The 24695-nt window shown below is 38.5% G+C and overlaps 1 protein-coding gene across 4 annotated transcripts in view; it reads right to left on the reverse strand.

Annotated features, from left to right (window-relative positions):
- CTPS2 (CTP synthase 2) overlaps nucleotides 1-24695 on the reverse strand; it is a 67657-nt gene that overhangs the window by 32940 nt on the left and 10022 nt on the right. For all 4 annotated transcript variants that reach the window (XM_084306142.1, XM_084306145.1, XM_084306144.1 and 1 more), the window contains exons 7-13: nucleotides 21533-21613; nucleotides 18590-18741; nucleotides 18209-18341; nucleotides 15995-16083; nucleotides 15140-15234; nucleotides 14156-14218; nucleotides 13494-13537 (exon numbers count right to left, since the gene is read on the reverse strand). In XM_084306142.1, the coding sequence (XP_084162268.1) occupies nucleotides 13494-13537; nucleotides 14156-14218; nucleotides 15140-15234; nucleotides 15995-16083; nucleotides 18209-18341; nucleotides 18590-18741; nucleotides 21533-21613 (657 nt within the window). The remainder of the gene's footprint in view (nucleotides 1-13493; nucleotides 13538-14155; nucleotides 14219-15139; nucleotides 15235-15994; nucleotides 16084-18208; nucleotides 18342-18589; nucleotides 18742-21532; nucleotides 21614-24695) is intronic.

A 24695-nucleotide genomic window follows, 5' to 3' on the forward strand; every position in this document is an offset into this window, starting at 1 on the left:
GCTGCCTGCTAGTCACACATCACCTAATAGTGGCAACAGTAACATACTTGAACTTTTGTTCAAATTCTTAGATAATGACCACAATTCCTTACCTCTGGACAGCATTCTGCAAATGCTGGGTGGCACCAGATAAACTCTGTACCTATTTCAGAACAGCAGTTATGTTGTACAAAGTGGTGTTGTAGAGAATCAACAGGGGCCTGTCAAACTGAGCTCTGTTAGGATTCTGATACAGAGCTCAGACAGACATACCACATAAATCATTGGAGGGGGCGGTCAGTCTGAGAGAGAAGAGGACAAAGAATTGGGAGATCAAACTACAGGTCCCAACTCTTCCTCTCCGTCATTCAGATTACCCCTCACAGATCATAGTATTTAGTGAATAAAACTGATCAGAGGAGACTGGATTCATCCCAAGATTCAGCTACAACTCCTGCGTAACTCTTAAGTGGGTCACTACATTTCCAGACATCAGTCTCTCACTGCCATGGGTAGATGCTTCAGTAAAACTGGTTATGCTATTTTGCAATCAGATCTTCTTTCTTAATGAATCCTTAACAGGTTAACAAGGCTAATGTGCTGAATTCCTTGAGTTGTTATCCCTCGAAATACAATTCTGCTTCCATACTACTAAGCAAGTTACCACTACATCTTCAAGACTGGTGACAGCAAAGTGCCTGTGGTACAAGTAAAGACAAGCCATTTGAAATTTAAAGGAATTCTGCAAATACTGTAATGTCAACAATACTAGGAACTAGACAATCTTTACAGACTCTTCCAACCCAAGCCATCCTATGATTCTATGATGATAATACACATCAGGCACATCAGGTTCCTGACACTGCTTCTGAAAGGGACAAAGTGTTGCAAGGCTCCTACATGCAGGTGCTATAAGCAAGGTAAATTAGCAGAAGGGAAGTAGGAGCATTAGCAGATCACCTGGTAATTCACTACTGTTAAAATTTCATCATCTACCAGAAGTTAAGAACAAGATAGCAGGAGAAAGAAAGATATTTTTCATTTTGTTCAGGAAAAGAAATTAAAAAGAAAATGGATTCTATCTTATTGTCATGAATGAGCTTAGAGTTCATGGTTCATTTTGGTGTATGGGACTGTCCCAATCCATACAATACATTATAGACTCATAGACTTACTTGCACTGATACCATCTTCTACAGTGGCAGCAGTAGAGGTTCTGCTAGTGAGGACAGCAGCAGCTACTGACTTTGAGTCAAGAAGCAAACAGGAGAAAGTGTGTTTCCAGCTTCATCTCTCAGTTGGACAGACGCAGACTGGGGGATGCCTGACCCCAGTTCTCTGACCCTCAAGCTAACACCAGACTTTTGTGTTGAATTTGAAAACAATATATATGTCCTCTCCACAACAAGCTTGGAATAAAGCAACAGGAAACTTGACAACGTCTTCTACTATGAAACACTGTAGCCTGATACCTTCCTGTAAAATTACATACAGGCTCCCACCATCAACCAAGTGCTTCAGGCACTAATTTAAACTGCAACACCATGAGCACCCATTCAGAGTGGTAAACAATCCCTACAGCTTCCAACAGCATCTTGAGGAGGATGTAAACCAACTGGAGAAAGCCAAGAGAAGCTGAGTAGATCTAGGAAGAAGGACTCCCAAAGGAAGATTAAACTAGCAAGGATTTCTGAACAAGAAAAAAAAGGGGGGGAAAATGGAATTTCTCTACGTTAAACACCTTTTTAAGAACATAGACAATAGTCTGTTTTCCCTATTTGTAGTAAAAAGGGTTTAAGTGCAGCAAGGCACTCAGACATTATCCTATGTCTTATTGGACACTTGGCTTTTGTCTAATAATAAAGATAAGCACCAAAGCAGATAAGGAGGCTGGGGAGTCTCCATTATTTAAGCACTTCAGAATAGCTTAAGCAGGTATCCAACATAAATAGCAGTGATCACAATCTAGGGGAAAGGGAATAATGAATTAGATGATCTCTAGAGGACTTTCCCAATTCTATTGGCTATGACACTTCAGGAAGTTGAGTATAAGCACATGTAAGTAGGCTGCTAATGCAAGGTGTACATCTATATGATTCATTTAGCAAAGTTTGCTGAAGAAAGTCTACCCAGGAAACCTCTAACTTACCTGGCATGTATCTTAAACCCGTATGCCTGCAGTTTCAAAAAAATGTCCCCCCCACCCACCCCCCAGCAAATCCATCTTTTACAGACCCACAAAGCTCTTGGTTCAGGAGACGTGCAAAATTTTCTCAGTAAGTGATGCTCAGGGCAAAAGATCTAGTCAGCAGGCACAGAGCTAAACACCAGAACCCAACAATAGTAGACATCAAGTAGATTGGAAACCACAGCCAGAGCCACCAACTCATCACACTACGCAAAAACAGCATCAGTACTTCACTCTGCATTGGGCTCTGAAGCATCAGCCTCTGGGGCAGAACATCACTCAAACATGCCCCACAGACCATCAGTTGAACATGATTTCAGAACCTGCTGAACACAATACTCAATAATGCTCCCCAAAAAGGAACAATTTTTCAGAACCTTAGATTTAACTTTCCCATTAAGAATGGCTTATTCTTTTTCCATTCACGTCATGGGGTGTTTGGATTCTTAATATTGGCAACCAAAATTTCATCCCTGAGCACATTTGTTGTTCTCCTATGCTAAGAAATAGCACAAAATTTGGAGAATAGGCTTTGGCGTTGGTAATCATCAATTCATAAAAAGGGCAATAGTCTCCTTCATGTTTTATATATGCTTAAATCTATTTAAAAACATTTTTATTTTTTTTTTTTAGCATTTCCAAAAGTCTATATAATAATATAACAAGAACAAATGCTATACGTATCCCCACAGAAGCCTTTTTCAGGCTGCTTTGAGTATGATATGTCTTGAAGTATAAAATACACAAATTGAGAAAAAAACCTCTCCAGGATGGCCTATAAAGACCAAGGACACCTACATCAAGTGCAGTAGTAGGTGCTGATTGTGGCCTATTTCAGAAAATAAAAAACAAAAATAAAAAATTAGTCACTTATACTGCCAAGGTACCCTATTCCTTTGACTACTGAAAATACAATAGAACTACTGCACTGACTCAATGACAAATACTAGTTTCATAATCGGGGTGGAGCATGCAAGCAACTATAAAGGTAGCCCCAGTCTGAGACTCTCACTTGTGCTGGATACTTTTGAAGGCTCTGGATTTTGAGAGAGGTAAGCAAGACCTAAACACCTTGGGTGCTTCTAATCTTTGAATCTAATTTAAATATTTTTCCCCATAAGAGTTAAGCTAGTTTTACAGAAAAAAATAATAATTTTTTTTATCTAGGTTATGTATTGATGATTTTTCATGTTTAATAATCCAACAAACTGGGTGTCAGATGTATTTCAAAAAACATTTTGATACATGGTATTATTATTGTCTGCTTTGTTTCCAGATATTCTACAAGACAACATCCGAGAAACATGGAACATTTACTCAATGATAACCTTCTGAAATATTTTACCCAATACGCTTTAATGGAGGGTAGCACCTCTGCACTGTCCATCGGTGGACTGAAAAATCTGCTTCAGAATCAATTTGCACAGTACCTGAAGGTGAGTCTCACTCTTGTTATGTTCATCATACTTCCTATGAAATAGATAGGAAAAAGGAGATACTTTTGCAAGTATCTTTTGAAAGGCAGATTAAGTGCCCAAATGGTTTCACAACCTCCATAAATAATCCTTAAGGGTTGGTTTATGAAACTTTATTCACATTAATAAACAGCTCCAAACAGATAACTATGTAGAGAGTTTATAAAAATAAAAAGTCCTACGTAATAACATACAAAAATCTAAAAAAGTTTTTAATGTTATCCAACTTTTAACCTAGAATACCGCATCTGAGTCTTATATGTTTTGCTTCAATCTAAATAATGTATTTTCAATCTAGAAAATATATAGAAAAATCTATAAGTCAAACAGTAGGGCAAATTTAAAAGTAAGAGACATGGTCCAATTTCTTTCTAGTCAACTTTCTCACCATCACAAACTAAGCAAACTTCAGAAAAATGCCAAGCGAAGAAAAGAGATGCCACCAAACCAGAGAGAGAAAAATCAATTTCCTGTCACTGGAAGAAATTTCTTTTCTTTTCTTTCTTCAAAAAGAAATTTCTGATTTCATATATATTCTCTGCCAGATCTTTCGTAAACCGTATTAGGATTCAATCTACATTCCCTTGCTAGGCAGATAAAATACATCTCAAATAATGTCTTTTGGATAGCAAAACAAAAAAAGAGCAATTTTTGCTAGAGGTCGGAAAGAAGTTGCATCTCACTAGAAAATCCAGTATTTTAAGAACTGCAATCCAGTTCAGTTATTTCACTAGCAGGAAGTGGCTTCTTCAAACAAACAACTTCATAGAATACATGAAGCTGTTTTCCCTTTTAAAAACAACTGTCAGAAGAAATTAATTACCAAAGTTTAAAGGAAATGTGATGGTAAATTCAGAAAGATCATGCTTTTTGTATTAGCTGTAGACCATTAGGGAAGGGCCTATTTCCACAGGTATGTGGAAATGGAAGCATTCAGAAAAAAAAATAATGTATTTTTTCATCTGGATATCAGACATTTTCAACCATTTACTCTGCTTGCAGAAATATACCATATTAATAACATAAAAGGAGGACAGAACAGTACAAAACAGACATAAAAAAAAGAATAACATATATACATATTATATTCAAAGCTATTTTTATAATGAGGACCAGAATGTCACATATGAAGAAGAGAAGCTAATAATGTAAACTGGATTTATTAGTTTAACATGAATTTTCCAACAGTGAACACAATATTCCTACTAAAGAGGAGAAAAGGGGAAGGAATGAGACTCTCAGGTCCTGGTCCAAAGATTGCTGAAAGTAGCAACACGTTTTCAAACAGCACATGTGCGCCCTAGATTAGCATCTAATAAAGCAGTAGGTGGTGTGCATGTTAATTTTCAATGCTGACTATGTGCATGCTGCAGCTGTTGCACCTGCTCTTTTTGTTATATTTTGTAATGTAACCCAAACAAAATTTACCCACAAAACTGAAGTAACCTGTCTGAGTAATACTTGTAGTTTGGTTATGACAGATACACTGGCTTTTTCACAAGGTATATGTGGATGTCTTGGTAGTATAAACTATTATTTAGGAGCACTCAGGTTATAGTCACCTACTGAAATGGCAAGTGAAAAAGCAAACAATAGTTTATACTTCTCAAATTGTTGCTGTAACTTTGTTAACATTTTTGGCAGGCAATAGCAGACACTATAGTTCCAGTTCAACCAGTAAAACTGGTAAATACAATTAGTAACATCTTCAAGCAACACTCTTACTGACTGATTGCTTCTTGGCAATGTTCCTCATAGGAAAATCGTTGTGGCAATTCACTTTTTTTTTTTTCCTCTACCAAAACAGGACTCATTCTCACTTGACAACGTTATTAAATCATTGGACAAAAATAATGATGGAAGTGTCAGCTTTGATGAGTTTGTGATGCTGATAAAAAAGATAACCGGTACAGGACAGTGAGGCGTCTACAAGAATGGGTATCGCTGCTTCGTGGGAGAAGAGCCTGGCATTCACGGACGATATATGTACAAATGTAAATCCACAGATTTCCTTGTTGCGATTTTAAAAAATACAGAATAAAGATTTATACGACATACAACGGATTAAGTCTTGCATTGTGTTCCCTGCTTGTTGGTTAGGCACACTTTCCAGCTAGGCTGCCTAAAAATTAGTTTGGAACTAACCATCTTTATTTCACACTACTAAAATGTTATTTGAGAAAATGTTGTTTAACAAACCCTGCTTTGCCTGAGTTAATTATTTTGACCTCTAGAGCAATTCAAATAAAATGCTTTCTAGAAAACATACAAAAGAAGATATGTCATTCCATTTGGACGGTGTCCCCCTAGTGTATACTATCTAATAGTCTGTCCAGTTCAGCTTCATCATTCATAGAGGATGACATTTCCATATGGCAAGCACTTCAAACTTTCCAAAAAGAAACAAAAAAAACAAAAACCAAAACACAAGGTATTTATTTTCAATAACAAGGTAAAATTGCTATGTTAAATATGATGACTGCAAATTTCCATCTTAGTTTCAAGCTATACTTACATAAGCATTTATTTCCTTTTTATTACAAAACTTATAAATGAGAATGCATAAGTATATATAGGAACTAAGTGATTGCTTTTCAAATTAAAACATCCATTACATCTATTTGGCATGGTTTAAACCTTTTAATTGCATGATTCCCTGTGAGACATATTTTCAGCATATTTCTTGGGGATTATTATTTACTTTATCAAAAGGAAATTAATGAAAAAGAGAAAGGAGGAGAAAGGGAACTTTTACTCAGCTGGGCAGCCAAGCTGCACCACAACTGCTCTCTCACTCAAGGGAAAGGGGGAGAAAACAGAATGAAAATGGCTCAGGAGTTGAGGTAAGAACAGGGAGATAACTCAACAATCATCATCACGGGCAAAACAGACTCAGAGTAGGGAGATTAATGTAATTTATTGCCTATTACAAACAAGCTAGAGCAGTGAGAAACTAAAAGTAAACTAAAAACAACCTCCCCTCCATACACCCTCTTCTCCATCCACCACCCAAGCAGCACAGGGGAACTAAGAATGGGGGCTGAGGTCAGTCCCTGAGGCTGCAGTCAGTCCCTGACGCTTCATCGCTGCTCCCTCACGGTCCCTCCCTGCCCCTGCTCCCCGTGGGGTCCCTCCCACGGGATGCCGTCCTTCCCCAACCGAGACTGCAGGGGCTATCCACAGGCAGCAGCTCTTCAAGCACTGCTCCCACACGGCTCCATCCCACGGGGTCCATCCCCCAGGAGCAAACTGCTCCAGCACGGGTCCCCCACAGGCGACAGCTCCCCCCAGACCCCCTGCTCCTGCGTGGGCTCCTCTCCACGGGCTGCAGCTCCGGCCTGGGGCCTGCTCCTGCAGGGGCTCTCCATGGGCCGCAGCCTCCTCCAGGCCACATCCACCTGCTCCACGGGGGCTCCTCCACCCATGGGGGGGCTGCAGCGTGGAGATCTGCTCCATGTGGGACCCATGGGCTGCAGGGGGACAGCCTGCTCCACCAGGGGCCTCTCCACAGGCTGCAGGGGAACTGCTGCTGCCTGCCTGGAGCACCTTCTGCCCTACTGCTGCACTCACCTGGTGGGCTGCAGGGCTGCTTCTCACTCCTTGCTCTCCCAGCTGCTGTTGCACAGCAGGCTTTTTTTCCCCCTTTCTTAAATCTGCTCTCCCACCCAGCATCACTCCCTGGCTCAGCCCTGGCCAGCAGCAGGTCCCTTCTGGAGCTGGCTCTGATCTGACGTGGGGCAGCTGCTGGGCTCTGCTCACAGAGGCCACCCCTGCAGCCCCCTGCTACCAAAACCTTGCCATCAGTACACTTGACAGGAAACTAACTCACTGGATTAGGCACTAATCCTACTATAAAACTAAAAATTTTGGACTTAATTTTAACACCAACATCTACCCATTATCCTAACAGACCAATTAGGTCCAGATCTCAATGTCACTTAAGGACTTTAAGACTCAAGATAATGGGAAAGCATATCAAGTGCATTGAAGCCCCCATATGAGTTACTCCCATGCCTGAATTTCCCCACTAAAGAATGCAGAATAAAGCACTTCACAGCAGTGCTGCATGCATAGCAGCCTCAAAAATTAAGGTATTTAAACATAATATCAATGTTCTTACAGGTTCCTGGGCCATACTTCTACACAAACCCTTTAGCTGTTAAAGTGTGTTATGTTTCTTGGGAGAAAACTAAAGTCATAACGCTCAGTATTTTTTTCTGGTTTATGAAAAAAATACTTTTCTAAATTAACAATATACTTTAATTTTAATACAAAATGCACCACATACATATTTGCTTACTAATCAATGTTAGCTACTTCACACACTATCACAGAACTTAAAGAAGTGCCTTTGCATGAGCAGGACACATGTTTTCTAACAGATGAAAAGGAACATTTTACATTTTAGAGTTCAATCAGGTTACTGACATCTTGAATGGGACAAGTGAGCATCCATAAATGTGTTATAAGAGCGTCACCTACTGGCAAAATCTATTTCTACATAATTTCTTGAGTTTGTAGAACATGCACTTTATTTTATTCTATACAATACTTGAAGTTTCATGATGCTACATAAGATGAAATAGGTCATGAATAACCATGGTCACAGTTAAGAGTAGCTTTAAATAGAACGATTACTTCATAAATTATTTTTTTTCTATAATGGTACCAGATGCACCTGAAATAAAATTTATGAGCCTTTTCATTTTTTTCAACAAAAAATAAATAAATCAAAGTTTAAAAGTAGAAGAAGTGAACAGGAAAGACAAAGAAGATGGAACTAAATGCAAATCGGTTTTGCCACCCGGTGAATCAACTTCACTAGCATCTCACAGAATACACAGATTCCTTTAGAAAGGAATTATTATTATCTTAAAGGAAGTATTGTTAGTTAAAATTATCATTTGCAATGCAAAACTCATGCGAAGCATTACTTTTCTAAAGAGCTACCTTTCCGGCAAAGAACAATAATAATTTACCTATTGTCATTATCCAAAGGGCTGGAAAGCAGAGCAGAAAGTTTAGGAAAATGTAATTGGAACATGACCTATAAATAATCAACCAAGATGAGAAATGTGCAGGACTGATCAGTGCTCTTACACTTAATTTTTCTTAATGAAATCAAACCTGTATTGAAGAAAAACTGAACCTAAAAATTTAACATGGTAATTTAACGCAAAATGCATGGTCTGGCGGAAACAGATAAAAACTCCTATATCAAAAGATCACAGAACTGGCCATCTTGTTTGCAATCACACAGCATGTGCAGGACAACAGGGGAATCGGGCCCAGTCAGCATTGGCGCATGAAAGGCAAGTTCTGCCTGACCAACCTCATCTCCTTCTACGACTGGGTGACCCACTGCGGGGTTGAGGCACAGGCTGTTGACGTGGTCTACCTAGGCTTCAGCACAGCCCATGCAGTCTCCCACAGTATTCTCCTGAAGAAGCTGGCAGCCCATGGCTTGGACAGGTACATGCTTTACTGGGTTAAAAACTGGCTGGATGGCCAGGCCCAGAAGGAGGTGGTGAACAGAGCTGGCGACTGGTTATCAGTGGTGTTCCCCAGGGACTGGTGATGGGGCCCATCCTCTTTAATATCTTTATTGATGACTTGGATGAGGGAATTGAGTGCACCCTCAATAAGTTTGCAGATGACACCAAGTTGGGGGGAAGTGTGGATCTGTTGGAGGGTAGGAAGGCCCTGCAGAGGGACCTGGACAGGATGGGTCAAGGCGCAGAGGCCAATGGGATGAGGTTCAACTAGGCTAAGTGCTGGGTCCTGCACTTTGGCCACAACAACCCCATGCAGTGCTACAGGCCTGGGGCAGAGTGGCTCAAAAGCTGTGCAGAGGAAAAGGATCTGGGTGTGCTGCTCGATGCTTGCCTGAACGCGAGCCAGCAGTGTGCACAGGTAGCCAAGAAGGCCAACGGCATCCTGGCTTGTATCAGGAATAGTGCAGCCAGCAGGGCCAGTGAGGTGATCATCCCTTTGTACTCTGCTCCGGTGAGGCCGCACCTTGAGTGCTGTGTTCAGCTTTGGGCCCCTCACTACAAGAAGGACATCGAGGCCCTGAAGCGTGTCCAGAAAAGGGCTATGGAGCTGGTGAAGGGCCTGGAGCATAAGTCCTGTGAGGAACGGCTGAGGGAATTGGGGTTGTTTAGTCTGGAGAAGAGAAGGATCAGGATAGACCTCACTGCTCTCTACAGGTACCTGAAAGGAAGGTGTGGGGAGCTGGGGGTCAGCCTTTCCTCGTAGGTAACTAGAGATATGACTAGAGGGAATGGACTCAAATTGCACCAGGGGCGGTTTAGGTTGGAAATTAGCAGACATTTCTTCTCAGAAAGAGCAGTCAGGCATTGGAATGGGTTGCCCGGGGAGGTGGTGGAGTCACTGTCCCCGGGGGCATTTCAAGAGAGATTAGACCTGGTGCTTAGGGACATGGTTTAGTGGATGACATTGGTGGTAGGGGGATGGTTGGACCAGGTGATCTTGGAGGTCTTTTCAAACCTTAATGATTTTGTGACTCTACGATTGTTCTTTTTTCTTCAGAGTAAACATCTCAAATTTAAACTTAAAATGAAAGTATCATGAAAAATGAAAAATATCAAATTATTTCAAATCTCTCAAATACAACTTATTACCCGCAGACTATTAATATTTTCAAATTCTAGCTGGCATTTCCTCTAAGTTTTCACCACATCGATATTCAGCTTTAGGATTTTTTTTTTCTCACAGATGATTTTGCAGAGCCCAGGTTGAGTAACATTGTTGTAGTGGTAGTCAATAGAATAAGAAATGGATGCATAGCTGAAATGAAAAAGATATTCAGCATTGCATGCAACACTGCATTTGCATGTTCAGTTGTGCATTATTGTTCAAAACAGAACAAGTTACATTGTCTCACACTAAAAACTTTAAAAGTAACAGTGTTCAGGACTTGTTATTCATACGATGCTCATCTATAGTACAACTCGTGCCATTTTAATTGAGAGACAGAGTTAACAATAATCATTTCTCGCCATTTCAGTCACTTGCATTTCCTTTGGAAGCCTAATTGCAAGTTACATTATAACTTGACAATCTCAGTTTTTATTTTTAATTGAAAAAAAATCCTGTTTTCAGAGATGCAGAGAAATAGGTGAATGAGAACAAAAACTTTTAGAGATTGCTTCCTTATTTGCCTTTTGACTTTCAAAGTACACCAAGACTTCATGTGTACTTCAGAAGAAAATACCTATTTTGGTAAAAACTGTTTTGAGTATTTGAATGCTTAAACTGAGAAGGGATATAGGGAGATGCATATTTTATAGCTGCCCCTCAGTTCTCCTGAGGAACTGCATTTTTCCATCTTTTCCTTCTTCTAAAAAATTAAAGAAAATAGAACTGATGACTCACTAGTGCCTTTCTTCTCCCCCTTCAGTTTCCAAAGGAGCAGGAATCAAAAGAAAAGTACACTGCTTTGGTTCTAAATTAGGACTCAGCTAAATCACAGTGGCATCACAAGATATTATTAGTGCTGATATGGTGTTCCCAACTTTCATAGATAATGAAACAGCTACATCAGCTCAGTAGTTCACAAACTCTACTAATCTGCTTCTCTTCCAATCATTTTTATTGATTTGTTATTATATAGAATATCTTAAGTTTTTTAGCATTAGGCAGACTCTGCTAAAACAGATTATTTCACAGTTATAATTATTGATAGTGCAAGATTCCTCTAGTGCAATGATACAGGGATGACTCACAGCTGTTTCTCACACAGAACTGAGATGTCAAGATATTATATAGTACCGATAAATGCTACCATTTCTATAACAGAAAAAACTGCCAGTAGGGCTGCAGCAGACAAGCTTCCACGTTGCAGACTTCAGCTAAATGTTGAGCTCTCCATCTGAGCCAGCTACCGTGAACAATCCTCAGAATACTGGAGACAAACAGGCAATTCCAATGGGTGACTCACCCCTTCCTGAAGCAGGCTTCTGAAATACATGATCTGACTGCATCCTGAAAAGGTACCTGAGGGGACCAGCTGAAATGCAGTCATCTGAAGTTACGTAAGATGTACCCCACACTCCATGACTTCAGGTCCCTGAAAATTAGGAGCCTACTTTACACCAGGCAGAAGGATCTCCCATCATGCAGTGAAGTAGGGCAGGTGGGCAAAACTGAACAACTTGTTATTTGCAAGCATTTTCTGCTGAATTTTATTGGGGAGACCTACAAGCCTAGTTTAGACCACCAGCTCTCAGCATCAAAACTTAGCCAGTACTTATCCAAAACCAACAGTTTATTAGAATGGAAGAGCAGAAACTTTCTGCAATTACAGCAGATCACAGTTAATAATGTAAAGATAATCATGAGTCCAAATAGCCAGTTTTATGATCCAGATTAGACTCAAACTTCTGTCAAAGAAGCTGATGCTGATTCAGACACAAAATCAAGGTCTATCAGTTATTTAAAGAAAAAAAAATCATCTCTAATAGCGTTACAGCCATTGCCTACTGAAGCAAAGATGCTTGGAATTACTAGAAAAATAAAAGTACCTTGAAAAACTTCAAACATCACTTTTGGCAGTTAAATAAACATAAGGTGGCAATAGAAGAAGAAACTCTGCCTTATTCTACCTGACAATAGCAAAGTATCCTGTACATTTAAAACTATCACTGAAACGCCCTAGAAACAAAGATGTCCCAGAATCATTCTTGCTTCCCCAAAAATTTACAGTAAATTTTCAACAATTTCCACATTTTACAACACATTGCTATTATGAAATGGAGAAAAAGTACATTCAAGAAAGGTGAAAGAAGAGACCTGTTATGATGCCAAACACAGATTTGATGCCAAATACATAGTTTATTCACTTAAGTACATGTCCAGACACCACGAAGTCTCACACTGATTGGAACTCTGAAGGTCTCTAATCTACCTTTCAAAAGTTCACACAAGTTCACACTAGATTATCCCTACAATGTGTATAAGCAATATTGACAAACAGGTCAAATACTTCAAAAAAAAAAAAAAAACTATTTGCATGTTACAGACTAAGTAGATGTGAATATAAACACATTTTACTTACAAATCCCAACAAAATTATTGTGAAGGAAGTTAATAAGCTACTTGTTTCTGCACAGTGAGCCATCCACCTAATCCACTAAAAGGTCCTGCACCAAGGTAGTGTTTTCCTACATGTACTTCTCTGTTGTTTTTCTTACTGATCATTTGTAAGCTTTAACGTTATGGTCACATGATACCATACTCTCCTGACCTAGAATATATCTGTAGGAACTCCACTCTAAAATTCTACCATTGGCATCTTATACTGAGAGCCCTGTCTTATTTACAGCACTGCAATTTTTCTAAAGCAGAGAACTGTGAGATGCATATGCATTTTGGGGGTGGGGGCAGGGGGAAGGAGTGCCTATTTAATACTATTCAAATAAAGGAAAGAAAAAAAAAATCAACAGCTTTCCATATAATCTATTTTTTTTTTTATATATAAAATTATATTCTGGTAATAGCTTTGTGCTACACTTTCCAGCTTCCCTTTATATTTTATTACTAGTAAAGCCAATTTAAACATTGTCTACTCCCACTTGTCTACAGCCAAGGAATCCATTACACAACTTACAAAAACAATGCCACAGCAAATTTGAGAAGTTAGCAGGTGAAGGCAAGGGACTATTCAAAAATTAAATACCTTTTTAAGCAATACTGAATAAGGACAATGGACAGCTTTTCATGTCCTACCACGTAAAAACATAGATAAACCTTAACTTACATAGTTAACTCTCTTTTTAACCTAAGATTTATGCTCGCAAAACACAAGTAGGAGAAAAACCAGTACTTACAACAGGGTTTTTTGTGTCTGGGTCAAATTCTGTAGAATTTGCATCTGAAAAAAAGTTCAAAACAAACTCAATACATTAACGTTGATCTACACACACTACAGGCTCACAAGAACAGTTCTACATCATTTTAGGACTTGCCTGCATCTGAGCTGCAATCCCATGTGTTGAAACACATATTGCACCACTTTTGAAACAGCCACAGGGATTATATGGCCTCAGTCACACATACTCATACTTCACTTCCTACTTCCCAAACTTTCTTCCTCTCAGTTCTTAGTGGTAATAGTTTGCTGGTGAGCTAAATCTCTCCAAATTACTACTGCAACAGCTATGGTTTGGCTATTCTAACTAAGAAAGTATGCGAAAGAGAGAAAAACTCTCCTCACCTTTTACTCATCACCACCTGTGCACTCTAGAGAAAGACCACAGGGGTGAACCATGACCACACTTTCTGCTACATTCTTTAAGTCAGGAAGCAGGTTTCAAGCAATTGGCATAGAACCTACTCCTTTTTACACAGGGTGCTTAGCTCTTGCAACATGACCAGTTTGAGCTAAGAATAATCATAGGATCTATATAATATATCTAATAATAGATACATATTTCAGGTACAGAATATTTCATCTAAGCAAATCATATCCACACTAGCATTCTGAGCTTACCTTTCCAATTTAAACAGTTTCTTGCAAATTCCACAACTGCTAATTGCATTCCCAGGCAAACTCCTAAAAGAGAAACAAAACCACAGAATTTAACAGCACAAAGAGCAGGACAGCAAAAGCACTTGCTCTTTTCATCTTAAATGTGACTGCTTGTTTAGAAATCTTGGTACCCAGTGTATACACACAGACTTACCAAAAAGATAAAACAAAAACAGCAATTCAAGGTAAAACAGATTTTTCAAAACGTGGCAAATTGTGAATATATATGAAACAATTCTGTGCAAAAAAAATGTTGTTGTTTTTTTTTTCCTCTCCCATCTATTTTGCTAATAATTACTGTAAAGATAAACAAAAGCTAAAGCTTTTGCTTATGTCCAGAATCAAATTTTACTTTAGCAACTAGCCAAAGTAGTCGCTGTTACTTATAAAATTGCAGGAAATCTAGGGCAGGAACCAAAGCTTCAAAGGCATTTACACAAAAAGCATCTATCTCATATGCCAGATGGCATCTTTAAACATTACTGTAATAAGATAGATCAGTATATCAACAAAAAATATTTGATATAGCAAATGTCTCTAAAGGCAGCTATGTTTTCTATCCATGAATTGATAAGTACAATGACTGTGATTTAATTCAATCGAGAAGCACGGATTCTCTAAATAAAATGTGAACATAGCAAATAAAGCCTTTGGAGTGGGAATGGTCTTTCTCTTCTTTCCTCATACAGCAGCTATAGTGAGCCAGGGCATTATTTCCAAGGCAGATATTCACAACAGCACACGTACTTCCCCAAGACAGGATCCCTCCCTAGTATTATACTGATTCTATTGTTCTTTTTTACTCACCAACCACATGCTGGGGTGGAGGGGGTAGAGGAGGTAGTCTACAAAGTTTTTTGTTTGTTTGTTTGTTTTAAGATATCAAATCAATTAGCTTTCTATATACCTCCAAAACACAGTAAATTCTGACACTAACGATCTTACCAAGGAAAGGTTTTTTCTTTGTTCTTGCCCAAGAGATAGCTTGGAGTTTGCCTTCTGTTCCTCTAATTCCAAACCCTCCTGGGACAAGAATGCCACTGCAATGAAAGCCATATATATAACATCCAACATATAGAATTAAGCCAGCAAAAGAAGTCCGTACAAGTTTAGAAAGACTTTTTAGGTTACAGAAGAGCAAGCAGTTACAGTGCATGAAAGGCATGTTTTGTATTATCATTCCAGATACACAGAATTTAAATTTGGACATTTGTCTCATCTACACAGCCTGTCTCATCTTACCCCATACTTCACAGTGAAATTCTCACTGCTTAAATATATATTGCTTGAATAAACTAGATACGTAGTCACAACTTCAGGATCTTAAACCTTAAACTTTATGGGTACTAAGTAATAATGAAGAAACGACTGTTCGGACAATAAATTACATGCCTTTACAAGTACAAATTGAAAGCCCAACAACTCTTAACAAAGAGGTTTTCAGAGTACCATAGGCATTTACTAAGCTTTTATCTAACTTCTTTACACCATGATGCATGTTGAGAAAAAAAATCATTGACAACTGACTGCACTGTAAGGAAAGTATTTTGTCTAGCTATCCAAAAATAAACAAAAACACACCTAACTGTAACTTGTCCAAAGGGATTACAACAGAGTTTAAGGATATAGGCTGATACTATAATTTGCTATGTCCAAGACTTGTCACCAATCATGCAAATGCATCTGCTTCCATAACAAAAGTCTGGATGCACTGAGAAACGATTCACTGAAGAATTTTTCATCACATGAAGTAAATATCACACTCTACATTTGGGACACAAAATACCCAATGCCACTTACTCAGCTTTGCATAGCTTGTGCCATGCCTGGTGATATTTCACTGAGTTCTCCACTTCTGTAGAACGTTCAAGTTCTGTTGAATCTATGTACTACAAAAGAAAAATAGGTAGTAAACTAGTATTTTCTTCCACAGAAAGAGCAGCACACACTATATAACCAACTTTTATATAATATGGCTATAAAGAGTTTCAACGAATTCCTGAGTAAGCCTTTAACTACTACAATGAAGACCCAAATATTTGCTTCTTTCTTTGCATGCAACTCCAGAGCTCTGGCCACCTCCAGTCCTAATTTTCCTACCCTCCAGGTAAGCGGACTTGCTAGAGTGCTCTACAGCTGTATACCCAGCTTTTCTTCCTATAGACATCAGGGCACCACACAAAGGTTGGTGCTGACCTTATCCTGATATCCAAATGAAATGTAGTCAGCATGTTCCCTTTACTAGCTTTGGATGCCACTTTTTAACTAATCTTACCTTAAGACTGGATAAACCTGCATTGTCTAGCCCACGAGAAAGGTACTCCTGTGGACTGATTTGAAAGCATCAACTGTAGAGAGGGAGTTATGTATGTCCTAACAGAGGTCTTGCATTAGAATCACTACTGCCAGTATTAAGCATGGCCCCTTAGGTACCACTAGAGCAAGTGAGTGGGGTGGTTATATACTGCATTAGAGAAATGAAGTATCAGAGTTTAGTTCTTGGTTTTACCGAAGTCTTTCTGAGAATAGCATAGTCTCTACCCACCAAAAAAGCCATATTATCAGAAATGACAGTACCCATTTGTGTATGGAGAAATTGAACTGATATAAAGATTGCCTAGAGTTTTCCTTCTCCAGACTGAACAACCTTAACTTCTCAGCCTCTCTTCATCTGCTGTGCACTTCATCCCTCTAATCTTGGTGGCCCTATCTCAGACTCACTTCACTGTGCAGTGCACATCTTGTACTGGGGAGACAAAAGCTGAATACCGTGCTCCAAATGTGGTCTCAGAAGTACTGCACAGAAGCAAACAGTGACTACCCTCAACTTGCCTGCTACGCTCTTGCTTAGCATGGCCTTGGATGTTGACTTTCTTTACTTTCATGTTACTCAACGTCACATGCAGGACTTTGCATTTGCCTTTGTTGAACTTCATGAGGTTTCTGTCAGCCCATTCCTATGGCCTAAGGTCCCTTTGAATAGCAGCCCTGCCTTCCACCATACCAAGAGCTCCTCCCTCAGTGTGGTATCATCTTCAGACTTGCTGAAGGTGCACTCCACCCCATCTTCCATATCATTATGAAAGACACTAAACATTTTCTATGGGTTTGTGGGTTTTTTTCCCCCTTTTCTGTAAGAAGTGCTTCCTTCCACCTCCCCAGACAACAAATTAACCCACTTCTCTCTATACAGATTACCTACAGAAAAAAGATTTCAGCGGCCCCCTTTAATCAATATCTTGCATCACTACAGGAATCACACTGCAGCAGCATGTTAGTGCTGATACTTTGACTATTTACTACCATTTTGCTACTGCGAGATGCCAAAACATCCTCTGTACCCCTTAACTGATACTAATAGACACCTTCACACCAGTTCTCCACCCCACACCTTTCCACCCCAAGCAGCAAAACTCTGCAATGGAAATGGATAGTTCCAGGAATAGGAAGCTGGTAACAGATTTCCACATAGTTCAACTTCCTGTTCTCATTAAAACAAGACATATGTCTTATTTGTCTCTAATAGTACTTTATGGTAAATAGAGCAACTACTTTCTTGGAGAAACTGACCTAATTCTGATGTCACTAGAATCCTGAAGATAAATTTGACTGCTCTCAAGAAATTAACTGCAATGAAGAACATCAGCTTCTGACACCAGATTTTAAAAAGAAAGTCAATTGCTTTTCAATTTACTGATTTTCTTTTGTCTTTCTTAAACTAATCTTCTTAAAACAATAAGCAGTCTCACTAGAACAAATAAAACCCACCTTTGAGAGTAAATCAAATCATCAGATCCAGTTTTGAGTAGTCACACTTTTCCTTTCAGATAATCCTAGTTCCTAATAAACTGATCTCTAAACAAGTCTTTTTTAAAAAAAGAAGCTTTTAGCTAGTCTGTATTTATACACAATTCATTTTCTAATTTCCATATGAATTAAAATGACTTTATATGACAAAAACTAGTAAAGCATATTCAAAATATTCCTGAAAGCAAAATCCAGAAATATCCTCACCATTAAATCCAGTTTGTGATTAATTGCCAGCGCAGAGTGTTCCAGAGCCTTGAAAACAGATGCATAGCAATCACTTAGTTTTGTATACTTGCCAACGAGAGCTATGGAACACACCTTCAGCAACCTTTCATATCTGACAAAAACAAGGTATCTAGTTATTACCCCAATTTTCACAATGTTCACTTTTTTTTTTTTCTTAACTTTACAAAACACCTTCTAAAATCCCCAAAGTGTCAATGCTTTTAAACCCAGAGCTTCCACAGGTGTTGCAGTAGCAGCATGCTCCTGACCCAAGCCCAATTTGTTCACTTCAGTGCAGCTAAAAACCTAACTTGAATTCAAACACTTCTGCATTTGAAAGAGCAGCAGGAGTTAAAATACCTGTCAGCCATTTTCCTCCATTTCATTAGCAGATCACTTGGCTGGTCATCAATGGGTAAATTTAACCTCTGTTTAAAATATTTAATGATGCCTTGCTCCTCCAAGAGAATTGGTACTCGGTAAGTAGAAGAAACATCATGGATAAATATGACCTAATAAAAAAAAGCACAATACAAAAGTCTTATCTAAATATTTCTCATGGTAAACATACATTTTATTTTGTATACTACATACATTTTGTATTCTACATACATTCTACTTTTTAAGTTCTTTTCTTTTGAATGAGCAGGGCAGTTGTTGTAGTGTAATGTAACACCAATAGACAGCTAAGCACCACATGGCTGCTTGTTCACTCACCCCAGCAGGATGGGGAGAAAGAACTGCAACAGTAAAAGTGAGAAAGCTCCTGGTCTGAAATAAAGACAGTTTAAGAGATAAAGCAAAAGGTACAAGCAAAACAAAATAAGAATTATTTCACTACTTCCCATCAGCAGGAGATGTTGAGCTACTTCCAGTAAAGCAGGGTTTTATCACACACTGTTGATTCTGTGCTTGCACTGCTCAACAATAACTAAAATATCCTTGTGTTATCAGCACAATTTTCGTAACAAATCCCAAACTAACTCTATCCCAACAGAAAAACACAGTACAGGCAATATTTTAGGTTCCACTAAATCTACTAGGGAAAGTTAACATATAAAAATTAATTTCACTTCTTCATTACACCATCATATAAATAGAGCTTGTCAAGGCTATGGGCAAGTCAGTTGACACATCAGTTTTAATACAAACCTCTGGCCACACAAGCAGTCATGCTTGCTAACAAACCCTTTTTCTTCCTCTCTCACAAACTTGAAGAATATTAACTGGGAAAGAAAGAACATGAAACCTTACAAAACAGACCCAAGCACAATGTGATGAAGTTTCCTAGAAGAATTCTTAGTGAATTGGATTATGTAATTAAATGACAAGTATAGCCCATTCAAGGGCCATTTAATTAAGAATGCTTATTTATAAGCAGTGTCCAAACTGCTTGTAGTTAAGTTCACTGCACTTGGCTTATGCAAGAGAGTAGAGTTTGGAATCCTGAGTACAAGTGTACACAAGAAGTAAAGGATACTTCGCTTAGTTAGTGATCCTTGACTTACTTGTATTCACCACGTATATATGTAAACATGGATGCTACTTCACACCTCTGTGTGTGCCCATTCAACAGCAAAAAAGTGTAATCACTGCCGTCCTACAGTGGGAGAAAGGCTTATCCAACTGGTCTTCCAAAATTGGTAGCTATCAGCTACCAACTTAAGCATAAAACATTAAAAAGAACCACTAGCTGCTCTAGATTAGTCTTGTTTACTGTGACAGCTCCAAAACAGGCCAAAGACACTGCTCGTGTTTTGGTAGTATATCCTTTGAACTGACGAGGGAAGAGTCACCCGATAAAAGCAAAATAAAAAATACACTTAGAGGAAGACTGTGGACAAAGTAGCATGTGGTTTTCGAGGACTAGTTGTGGCAATCCTGGAAAACATTTCCAGGCACATGAGAACAAGAAATCAGGAGTGGTCATCAAGGATTCTCCAAGAGGAAATCATACTTGATCAACTCAATAAGCTTCTACAATGAAATAGTTGCCTTAGGAGATGAGGGAAGAACCATGGATGTTGTCTACCTAAACTTCAGTAAGGTCCTTGACACCATCTCCCACAAGATCCTCACATATACGTTGTTGATGTACGGGATGGGTGAACAGAGGGGTGGATTAGAAACTGGACAAATGGCTGAGCATAGAGGGTGGTGCCAGTGGTGCAAAGTCTACTTGGAGGCCAGTAACTAGCAGCATACTCCAGAGGGTCAATACTGGTCCGCTCCTGTTTAACACCCACATTAATGAACTGGATCATAAGGAACAGCACAGCCTCAGCAAGTTTCGAGAGAACACAGAACTGGGAAGAATGAGTGATATGCCAGAGGATTGTGCTGCTACAAGAGGGACCTGATACTGCCAGAGAAGCGCACACAATTTCTGTTTGATTCAATTTCTAGTTGTCTCTCTCGGGCTGGAGAGAAACCACAAAGGATTTTCCATGAAGATAGTTCAAGTGCTTTGCCTTCCACTAACAGTAAGGTGGCAGGCAGCAAGTGGGATAAAGTAATGACCATGCTATGCTGTATGTCTGTATCTGAGATTTTACAACAAAAAGCTTTTTCTTACACAACTGCGGAGAGGTCAACAGTAATACGTATGTGAAATACAGCATCACTGTTGGCATCTATTATCCCTTTAATATTATCCATTACTTCGAGGAATAACATGATCTCACTTGGAAAAAAATTAAAGAGCATTTGATTTATCAAAATTAATATTTGAGTATCAATCACCACAATTAAGGCCAAAATACATGAATTACAAAAGGATATATATAACTACACTGTAGATGTTCTAAGCATGTTTAAGGACATGAATAACCTATTACATATTACCCCAGTAAGAGCATTCTTGTGGCTGTGATGATCTATGGACATAAGTAAAATCCCTAGTTTTAGAGATGGCTTCGATCATCCATTTTTATAACCACTTGATATGATTTATGGACAATAACCAACCATAGCTTCAAACAATCTATGAAAGTGCATGGTTTTCATGCCAATGTATAGCAATTAACCATGCACTAAAAATTGATTCCTTTTATTAACTTTTTACAATCCATTCAGTAATTTTACCAAATATAACACACGTTTAAATTGTTAACAATTGCTCAACATATGAAACTTTTAAAATATTGGGAATTTTTATATGCTAAAGTGCTATAGCGTACATGACAAACAGAAAAAATTGGAAAATCGATTACATATTAATGGAATAGTCTATAGTGGAAAAGAGAAGTACATAGATATCTTTGTATACTGTCCCACATATTTCACAATGAGTAAAGTACTGACCTGCTCTGGCTCCACATGGCAGAACATTGAGATCTTTTCCTTCACTGCCATTTCTATAGGTTTTGCACTTCTGCAGACAATCTGTCATAATATTGGGGAAAAAAAAATCATAAATCTTCACCAGAAAAAAACAATAGAAGATTCTCAATACCGGTCATGACAAGGCTCGCATCCTTTGGAAGCATAGTGCAAGCAAGTACACCTTTTTTTTTCTGCCCTCTTTTGGAGCTCTATCAATATATCATAGCTCACATGTATCTTCTAGCAAGGCAGAAGTAATCAGTCAACCTGCCCTTACTGACCCATTTGTATTAATCTTTCTTTGGCATCCTCTATAAGCTACTTCCTCATGTTCTCCTTCCTTGTAGCTACTATTGAAATATTCTTTAGTCAAGAAGCTCTGTAAGTATGAATCAAAAATATTTTGATCTTATCAGGTAAGTTCAGAGCAATAATACTTAGCTGATATGCATGTTTTCTGCCATTTCAGTACTTCAGCACATTCTTTGTAATTCTTAATTTGTAAATCATTGTAAAAAGGAGGCTGAAGAAGAGAAAATTCTCTCTTTGTGGACTTTTTCTGGTGCAATTATTTTGCTGATAAACATAAAACTTGTGAATTTTAGAAAATATTGTCAATTTTTTAATTTTTTTTTTTTTTTTTACCAACAAAGAAAACAAGTGTGTGTTTTGGTGTTTGTTGGAAGGGATTTATTTTTTTTCAGTACCTCATTTCAGGCAACTAACTCTAAATGCAAAACTGCTCTCTGTATGTGCCTGCTGGTAACTTAGTCTCCTACCTCAAATTATTTTGAATCTTGAAAGTTTAAAAGAAAGTTGTACCATTAAAAGGTGAACTCACTGTTTTCCCTGTCTTTCTAGCAACATAACTACATTAAGCCCTTTTTTGTTCAGAAACTTGTAGCTGAACTTTGATCACCTTGCTAGAATGCAGTTTAGCTACACTGATATTGATGAACTCTAATCAACTTCTATCCTTGCAAAAACTTCTAGAATCAGGAAAATCGATGCCAAGAATAAGGGAAAATTAGTGCGCATTCTAATAATCAATAAAGGCTTGTGTAACAATTTGTGCATTCTCTTAAACTAAGCACAATTTATACTTAAGAACTGGATCCTATTTGAAAATATTATTCATAAACGTTGATAGTATGAACAAGCACATGAACAAATCCACTAGGGAATCTATCATCCTTCTTGCTGAGACGAGATTCAATTTAATAGAGTCACAGAAATCAAAAACATCAGAAGCAGCACGTAAACACAAAACTACGATAACAGTGGCCAAGAAGCAGCTCAAAGCAACATAATAGAAATAAGACAATGAACAATTCAATTGAATAGGGCAGCAAAGACAAACATATAATCAGCTTTCAAAATGCAGCAACAGAGTCCATTAAATCTGCAGACACAGTGTATTCATTAAGCACTTAGAACCCTCCACAGAGGACAGAAAGGCTCCCGTATACAGACAGCTGAGACTGGCCCAGCATGCCACCTCAGGGACGCCTAGGACCAGACAGCAAGGCAGCAGCTATCGCCAACAGGTCAAGCCAAGCTTACATCAGGCAGCCTGGTGGCACAGCTTGCCAAGGAAGCCCACCCAACTGCTGTTCTAGGAGCTTCCCCAGGTGTTGTCTTGGCCTTGCACCAAGAAAAAGAGCAACCATTTACAGATTTTCTTGAAGCAGTGCCCTAGCATCTTACCGACATGGCCAAGAGGTGTTGTTCGCACTGTAATTTCCCTATGCTTTGCTGCTCAACATCAGCAGTAAAAATAAATAAATAAAAAAAAATAAAGTAGTACAGTGCCCCAGAACTGCCCCAGGCAAGAAATCAAAATGTGAGAGAGTGACTAGACTAGTCTGCTTTCCTTTTCCACACACAAACATTTAACAAGCTTTAAAAATTACTTTGGGGGGGGGGGGGGGGTGGGCGAGCTGGACACAGGCAATTATCTTAAAGGCCTACAAAAATCACATTCAACTTTCCATATGCAATTAATACCACAAAAGGGATTTTGAACTTCAGGCCCTGAAGCTTGGAACATAGAGCAGCACTGCACAAATAAAATCCTTTCCTTCCTCAACCTATTATAGTTAACAGGTTACAACAGTTTGAAGCTACCAAAACACATCCTTCATACACCTTATTTATAAAACCAGTGGATTTGTAGTTTAAAACATGCACATTGATAAACTTAAAACTCTAGGTCCTGTTACAAAATAAAATCTGTGTGGATAAGTAAATAAGTAAGCACATGCTCCCTCCTATCCAATTCATATACAGTTATTTGAAAACTGTGCCTACAGTACAAACATCAGTACAGTTGATAATGTACAGATTATCAATGGCCTTGTGAATTGCTGATGACTTGACAAGTATCTACATATTCTCATAATGAGAACAGGCTACCTCTTCTCATTACATAAACATTCAACATTTATCTAACAGTAAAAATTCTGGTTAGTGATTGTAGAAATTTTCAAGGAAAAAAAAGTTGTGTGTGCAACCTCAGGAAAACATTATCGATGTTATCAATGCAAAGTTACCCTGCATCAGAATACCAGATATTGACACAGAACTGTTTTTATCTTGTAATTAGAAAATTCAAAGTGTAAAAAAGGGGGTTTATTTCAAGTAGGAGTTGAGGCTGGTGTGTGGCAGATTCTTTGTTCTCATTCATATTGTGTTAGCAGTTGAAGTAGTAGCCAGGGCTTAAGCCAGTCTGCTCTGAGCCAAGATTGCCCACACCGTTTAATCATTAGTTTGCTCATTTACTCTGCTTTGGATGCTTTAGTCAGCTTCTCCCAAGACAGCTTTGCTCTACAGGAGGCCAACCCTGATGAAATCTCAGTTATACTTTTAAGTGGATTTGTGAAAAAGGATGGAAAGACATTTAATATTTTTAACACACCTCACATTTTTTCACTTGATGTGGCAAATTGTGTCATAAAAGCATTTTTTTTTTTTTTTTTTTTTTAAATCGAATCCATTCCCACCAGATTTCTGTCACTAATTCAAGTAGCTGTACTCTTCCTTCGAAAGTAGCAACAAGATGAGGCCCTTAGGACATCTAGAAACTAGAAAAGCACATAAGCCAAAAAGTCACCTCTTGCAAAAGTTCAAGGAGAAAAAAAAA

This window comes from Netta rufina, assembly GCF_964035555.1.
Source record: "Netta rufina genome assembly, chromosome: 1".
NCBI classification, from domain to species: domain Eukaryota; kingdom Metazoa; phylum Chordata; class Aves; order Anseriformes; family Anatidae; genus Netta; species Netta rufina.